An 8,318-nucleotide genomic window follows, 5' to 3' on the forward strand; every position below is an offset into this window, starting at 1 on the left:
AGCGTGGTTCTCATATCCGCCGACCTACCTGCGACGTAGTCGCCGGTTGCAACTGAAAATGTTCGGCGATCTGTTGCAGTGGGTCCCCGGCGCATCTGCGATGGATCGCCGACATACTCAAATTTGCGCGAATTGGCGCAGTTTCCAACCATTTCACCTGTAAATATGGATCGATTCGTCTTACTGGAGTACGTTGCGTCCGCAGATGATGTTTACATAAAATATTTTCATCGCCGACAACCGCCGGCCTGCCTGCGAAGTTGAACTCAGCTCAACTTCGCAGGGAAGCCGGTGGTCAATGCCTGGGATAGATTATGATTCGGCGATAAATGTTCACATATGCCGTAACGGTGTCCCAGGCCGTCTGTCTCAGGTATCTCGGCGGCATATGAGAACCAGGCTAAAGGCAATGATTTTAACTATATGGAGGCCAGGACTGAATGATTTATAGATCAGAGACTTCCTAAATTAATCGAAACCACTCTGTGTTATATGACTGAATGAATATATGACGGAATAATGTCATTAATTTTCTAACGCTTCAACCACTTTGAACTAACTTTAACAAAAAATACTATACAATCTATACCTAGTACGAAGTATTGAAGACACTAGACATACATCTTCAATGAGCGGCTATCGAACGCATATCAATATTAAACAAGTATTCAATTCTGGTCGGCATAATTAACAGATATGTTCTAGTAAAGGAGGTATGAAGAGAACCAAACTTACGTGTGGTCTTCTCCACGTGGTAAGGACTGTGTAAGGAGATGACGACTGGCGGATCGGATAAAATACGGTTAAAACTGTAAAAACTCCGAAACTGGCTCCAAAACCTTCGTACGATAATAAACACCTGCAAACACTAACTCGAGTGAGTGAGGCGAATGGTTCCCGGATGAACGGAAGTATAAGAAAGCCCTAGGCCGGAAGTTCAATTGAAAGATATAAAAATGAATGTCATGAAAACAAGCAGGAAGACTTGCCCTCGTAAAGCCTGCGACATACCTGAGACATCTGTATCACCGAATCATAATTTGTCCTAGGCGTTGAGCTGAGTTGAACTTCGCAGGCAAGCCGGCGGTTGTCGGCCATTGTTGGCGATGAAAATATTTTATGTGAACATCATCTGTGGACGCAACGTACTCCAGTAAGACGATTCAATATTTATTTACAGATGGAATGGTTGAAAATTGCGCCAATATTGATTTACATTTCGCACAAATTTGAGTATGTCGGCGACCCATGGCAGATGCGCCGGGGACCGCCGAACCCTAAAACATGGAATCAGGAAACCGGAATCCGGAGCAGGAAACTGAAAACCGTGATCCGGAATCCAGAATCTGGAAACCGAAATCCGGAATCTGAAATCCAGAATCCGGAATCTGAAATCCGGAATCTGAAATCCAGAATCCGGAATCCGGAATCCAGATATTATGAGTGACAATAGAAATAATTCACTTTAGCAATGTCTTATAAATAAATATAGGGAAAAACTGTTCTGTTGTTATTTATTTTCCTGGTTTCTTTGCTTTACTTTAATCACAAATTGTAATTGTTTTGAATAATCCCTAGCTGTACATCAAGCCCCGGTTGTTCGAAGGTTGAAAATCGCTATCCAGCGGATAAATCGCTATCCAGCGGATAAGTGTAAAACAAACAAACAAACAAACAAACAAACAAACAAACCACGCTATCCACTGGATTGTGATTTATCCACCTTTCGAACAACCGGGGCCTCGCCCGGGTTGTTCGAAAGGTGGATAAAGCTATCTATTCGGTAAATCACTATCCAGTCAGGGTGAGTGTTTTTGGGATTTTTGGATTTCCCACTCAAGCGTTGCATGCTTTCCTGCTTGTTGCTTTGGCACGTGAGCGAGTGTCTTCTCGCAGCTTCGCCACTCGCGCCGCCGACCGAAACTCGAGAGCCTGCTCGCAGCCTAAGTTACCCACCTTTTGTTCAACCTGGCCCTGGTGAGAGCGCGGTTCTTGTCTAGATCAAATTGCTCTGAGAAGACTGGTGAGTAGCACAGCAGTAACAAGCTATTGCGGTGAGTTTCTGGCAGTCTTTTACCATCTTTTAACAACAAGTGTTCTGATCCGTTCGCAAGCGAGAAGCTGACGGAAGTAAGAGTGCAACATTTCAATAAGTTGTTTTAATGTGATCTGATGGCCGACAAGAATATGTAGCTGTGATATGTAACAGTATCAGAGTGGAAATAGTGTTTGTGTGGAATTAGTCTCGTATCTGTTGGGAAAAACAAATTTATTTAGACGAGCCAGGTTAGCCTTTGGACACCCAAAGTAGGTTGCGTGACCGTCGATGTGTAGGGGGCTGCCACACCCTGTTCTCTATGACATTTTCTATCTTTGTCATTAACTACTAGAGATAAAGGCCAAATTTATACCTCCAGTAAACTGCAGATCACTTATTAAACAAAATGGCAATTACCTGCAAGGTTATTTTAGACGCTCTTAGGGTGCTTGGGATCAAATTGTGAAGCACTTTATTTCAACAGACGGGGAATTTTTGTTTCAAAAATAGTTAAATTTTAGGACCTTTTTACTTGGCGTCTTATTTTTTAAAGGCAAAAGCTCTGCAAAATAATTTCCGCGTATTTAATGAACCTGTTTTCTTTGATTTGTGGATTCCGGATTTCGGATTCCGGTTGCTCGTTTTTGTTTGGAATAAAGCAATAGATGATGGAAGTTATATGAGTAATAGACAAAAATCCTTATTTTTACCCGCCTGATCAGTGTCATCCACGGGGTAAAGGGGACGAGATAGCGAAACATTAGGAAAGCTCTAAAGCATCCTTATAGTTGAAGTCCGGGATGACCGGAAGTTTCACACAAAAATACAAAGGCAGGAAGTTAAATTAAAGCGAAGATATATACAGAAGGGTAGCGAAGGATATTTGATTTGTCCTGTTCTTCACAAAGCACAAATACATGTATGTACATAATCCTTTCAAGAAACAAATTTATCTGATTATATTAACAAATTGAGAAAGAATATCCGATTATGCTATAGTTGTAATAGTAATAATAATAATAATAATGATAATAATAATAATAATAATAATAATAATAATAATAATAATAAAGTTTTTTGGGCACATTTAGAAAACTCAATGCGCTTAAAATCGATAGATGTAGCCTAAAAATAACAACGTTTACCAACTTCATGACAGCGGTTTATGCGTTTGTGTGACAGTTCAATCTTATCCGTGACACATCCTTTTTTTTTTAGGAAAGATCTTTCTTCCCGGGATGCATCCTATTTTTCTGAGACAAAGAGCACTTGTAGTCACATAGACAACAAAAAGATTTCTAAAGATCACGGAGCAATAAGTTGTGTTCTACGTTAGCGAATCAGCCAGTCAAAAAGATATAATTATTATGTTGCGTGTACTTGGTAAACATGAAAATAAACCTTATTCGTTATGGAAGTCTGATGGCAATTGAAGAATCTGTGTTGGCTAAATCAACTTGAGCACCATGTTGAGAATAAGAAGTATAATATTTAAAGATTTTGGTAAAAAGAAATTTTGACTCTGGCTAAAAACATGTACTGGGCGTTTCGGGCTACTACTGTTGCCTTCAGCAAATATAAAAATGCAAATGTATAACGGCGTCCTAGTTGGTATATGTATACAATGTGTGATAAAACTAAATCACGCCTCGAAGAAGTGTAACAATAGTCTCTAGGGTATTCTTAATGACTCTAAAAATTCTTAATGTTATTGTAAATGTTTGGTAGCGCTATGTGTTCGTTTATAGCGTTCCTATCCCGCACGAAATGCCAAGCTTCAAGGATTAGTCTTTGTCGCCACGCCGAAGACTTGTCAACAATTTCAACACAGTCTCCACATCTATTTGGTGATTGTGAAGCATATGGTGTTTGGCCAACAAAGAGTTTTTATCCAACGTGGCTATGACCTTTGCGTGTTTTTTTACGCGTGTTTTTAGCGTGTGATGTCTGACCAACGAAAACACAATCACAATCTTTACTGACATTTGATTTTTACCAAAATCTTTAACGTACACGCCTGGCTACACACCGAATATTTTTGTAGAATATTTGTACATTGAATATAAATTGTAGCTATAGTATAATAGTATACCATGTAAGGTATTCGTACCTATATGTATCCTAATACACATGCTTTACGAAAAAAATGGGCTATCGGAAACAGATCCGTAAATTAAGAGAAAAGATAAAGCATTATTTACATACACCTTCGCTAAAAAACGCTCTGATCACGAGCTAAATCATATCATCATCAGAACAATAATTTCCCCACAACTGATAAATTAGTTGCATCTACTTCGTCAGTACAACAATTTCACCACTTTCTACCTGTTTGACCCCAGCCGCGTAGAAACAAAAATGCTTAATTCTGTCACTCTCGGTGCTAACTGCACAGGGAATGTTTCCTCCAACTCTTCCAAGGTAGAGTGTTCCATCGGAGTCGCTTACACCGGCAATGACAGCATTGGGGGGTAATGGGTCACCAATCTTGGTACGAACAAGCTCATAACCAGTGTTTTGTAGGAGTTCACCTCTAAATGCCTGCTCGCCACTGAATGTTTTCCAACAGTCGAACACAGTTCTAAAATCAACAGACTTTGTGGTGACTTTGCAAGGTTTAGGGCAGCCAATTGACGATCTACCGAAATAAAGATTACCTTCTACGGCATCAACGCCGGCATCAATGATGTTTTCAAATAAAAAGTCTCCTGACCTTCTTGGGATCCACACTGGATTGGGGTTGGTTTTGCTAAGATACAGTTCTTCTTGTTCTTGCTTCCTAGATGGCTTCTTCTTGTCGACAAATACGCATCCATATCTAGCACAATTCACTTCATAGTCCATAATCCACAACTTAGAACGAGCATACAGGGTCGCATACATGCGGGGTTCATCATTATGTACTTCAGCTGCAAACGGCATCGTTACATATGCAGGGATGTTGCAGAATCCCCATCGCACCAAATATGAGTTTACGGACTGCTGTCGCTGTAGCTGCGAGTCCGTCGTTTGATTGTCACGTCCCATAAGCCTCTCCAACTCATGATTAAAACTTTCGTTCGTCGAGGAAATCTTCTGACTCTTTAGGCGCACGTAGACGTTCTTATTAGATTTGTTAGTGACATAAATGTTGTACATCTTGGCGAAAGAAAAAGCGGAAAGCATTTGCAAAAGATGTCGCCGTCATTTGGCAACACTGCGCTCGCAACCTCTATTCCAGGCTCTCTCCCTCACCAACATCCGACATGGTATGGTTAGCCAAATGTTGCAAAATTCAACAACTTGCACCTGCATATTCAACAACTTATATTTATGTTCAACAACATATATTTACATTCAACATTTTATATTTATATTCAACAATACGCATTTTCTTTCAACTTCAACCTAAATGATTTTCATTCAACAAAAATAATTATTCAGCTTCTACCAAAATCATTTTCCTTCAACAACAATATTTGTTCAACTTCAACCACAATTATTTTTATTCAACAATAAAGTTCCCGGACATTCAAAATATCGTCATTCAACAAAATTCCCCGTCCCTCCCCTCGAACTACCCCGAACGCTGTCACAAATCCCTAGTGTTTTGGGTACCCAAACACTGAAAGCGTAAACCCGATGCAAGTGAAATCATCCACAATTCTGCTCAAAACCCATTTATCTTCTTACGAAGCTTTGTCTCAATAAATTAAAGCGTTCTTTAGCTTGATATAAACACAATACGTCTCTGAAAATAGTCGCAATTCATAACAGACTGTCTGATCCGAGTCCGCAGTTATAACGACATATAAAACCGAATTCAAGCGCCAAAGATCCTTGTATGAACATGCGCTTGGTGCCTATCGATAACCCTTGAAATGCACGTTATTTAAAACGAGAAAGGCGCTTTCTAAACCTCCGATAGTGCGGCGATTAAAATCAATATACAAACGAACGGCCGTCACGCAATATGCAGGTCTCAAGCTGTGACCGACCTCTGTATGTGTCGCCTGTCGGAAATAAACTCTGGCTTAGACTTGTTTCTCGCTCTTTCCGGCCTTGACCATCCCTCCTAGTGTACGTAGATTTTGCCGGCGAACAGTTCTCTATGCCATTAAATAAGTTTTTGTTAGTATAGACAAGTATAGACAAGGCTAATCTTTGGATACAGGGAAAGTCTTAGACTTGTTTATTTCTCGCTCTTTCCTTAACCATCCTCCTATTAGATTTTGCCATTAAAGCAGTTTTTTCTTGGGAGACAATTCTACAAAAAATGCAAATAAAGTAGACAAGATTAAGTCCTTTGAACACTGGGAAGTGGGATACCCAAATCCCTGGTGATATATGGGTACCCTTTCCAATATGCTTGTTTGTTATCGTTTCTTTAATTCAGGGTAGCCAAATCGACCGAGGATTAAAAGGCAAAGCAAATCTTTTATATCTTCATCTTATATATTCCGGCAAAATCTACGTATACTGGGAGGGATGGTCAAGGAAAGAGCGACAAACAAGTCTAAGCCAGAGTTTATTTCCGACAGGCAACACATACAGAGGTCGGTCACAGCTTGAGACCTGCATATTGCGTGACGGCCGTTCGTTTGTATATTGATTTTAATCGCCGCACTATCGGAGGTTTAGAAAGCGCCTTTCTCGTTTTAAATATCGTGCATTTCAAGGGTTATCGATAGGCACCAAGCGCATGTTCATACAAGGATCTTTGGCGCTTGAATTCGGTTTTATATGTCGTTATAACTGCGGACTCGGATCAGACAGTCTGTTATGAATTGCGACTATTTTCAGAGACGTATTGTGTTTATATCAAGCTAAAGAACGCTTTAATTTATTGAGACAAAGCTTCGTAAGAAGATAAATGGGTTTTGAGCAGAATTGTGGATGATTTCACTTGCATCGGGTTTACGCTTTCAGTGTTTGGGTACCCAAAACACTAGGGATTTGTGACAGCGTTCGGGGTAGTTCGAGGGGAGGGACGGGGAATTTTGTTGAATGACGATATTTTGAATGTCCGGGAACTTTATTGTTGAATAAAAATAATTGTGGTTGAAGTTGAACAAATATTGTTGTTGAAGGAAAATGATTTTGGTAGAAGCTGAATAATTATTTTTGTTGAATGAAAATCATTTAGGTTGAAGTTGAAAGAAAATGCGTATTGTTGAATATAAATATAAAATGTTGAATGTAAATATATGTTGTTGAACATAAATATAAGCTGTTGAATATGCAGGTGCAAGTTGTTGAATTTTGCAACATTTGGCTGAATATAACATGGGAGGCAAAGAAGGGGAAGCCTGGGATCAAGGTTGCCCAGTTCATTAAGACAGTTGGACAAAATAAATATTTCAGTCAATCCTCGACCCGGAAATGATTGCTTTTATTTAATTAAGTCCCCAATGTTCTGCGCCATGTTGGAAAATTGGCCTATTTCCAAGCAAATGGCATCGGGTACATCATTCAGTGAAACACACTATTTCCTTTTGGATATTTTCAAAGCAGCAACTAGTAAACTTTATTTCTTTTTTTAGCAAAAAATGGCTTATCAGAAACTACACGGTTTTCAACTTCTCTAAGTTTTAACGGCTCTTTATTTTTACCACCTTCAGTTCCAGTGGGAAAATATAGTATGACAGGGGTGCATGGCCTAAACGGCCTTTTGATTCCAGGTATCGCATGTAACTTGATTGTTGTAGATACTGCTTTTAATTTGAGGACTACATCTAACCTAAAGAGTGAACAGGCACATATATAAGATTTGTCTGAATATACTACTTGAGGACAATATTTAACAGTCATTCCCCCCCCCCCCCACCCCTTATGATTCCCCGTAGTATAGTTGAGGTGGCTATAGTGGTAGAAATATTTACCACGCTGCGAAGCGGCGAGGTAAATATCTACCACTAGCCACTGACACTGAGAATAAATGCTTTTAAGTCTACTAAACCAATAGGAGGATCAAATGGCAGAAAAAATTTAAATTGACTCAGAAGACAGCAAAAATTCTTTGGCAAGTGCATTCGTGTGGAAATGTGTAGCAGCGAGAGAAAAGTCATGTGATACATCAAGTGATCAACAAGAGAAATCAAAGTTTAGTGAAATTACAAAACCTCATTAACACATTCTGCAAAAAAAAAAAAGAAAAAAAAAGAAAAAAAAATTTAAAAAATTCAGTCTGTTAAGGTAACGAACCGAGAAACCATTTTTCCCCCTACTCTCTTGAGCCGCGTGGTGGATAGCACACAATCCCGAGTTTGACTAGCCAATCTGAATGCGAGAAAAACGCTGT

General features: G+C 39.5%; 1 protein-coding gene across 1 annotated transcript; it reads right to left on the reverse strand.

The window, feature by feature from the left end:
- Window positions 1-3,974: 3,974 nt before the first annotated feature.
- Window positions 3,975-5,252, reverse strand: LOC145483032 (uncharacterized). Its single transcript, XM_081461654.1, has one exon. The coding sequence runs from the start codon at window positions 5,201-5,203 to the stop codon at window positions 4,331-4,333; it is 873 nt and encodes a 290-aa protein (XP_081317780.1). The 5' UTR covers window positions 5,204-5,252; the 3' UTR covers window positions 3,975-4,330.
- Between the last annotated feature and the right edge of the window lie 3,066 nt (window positions 5,253-8,318).

Source organism: Orbicella franksi, chromosome 3 (assembly GCF_964199315.1).
Source record: "Orbicella franksi chromosome 3, jaOrbFran1.1, whole genome shotgun sequence".
In the NCBI taxonomy this organism is placed as follows: domain Eukaryota; kingdom Metazoa; phylum Cnidaria; class Anthozoa; order Scleractinia; family Merulinidae; genus Orbicella; species Orbicella franksi.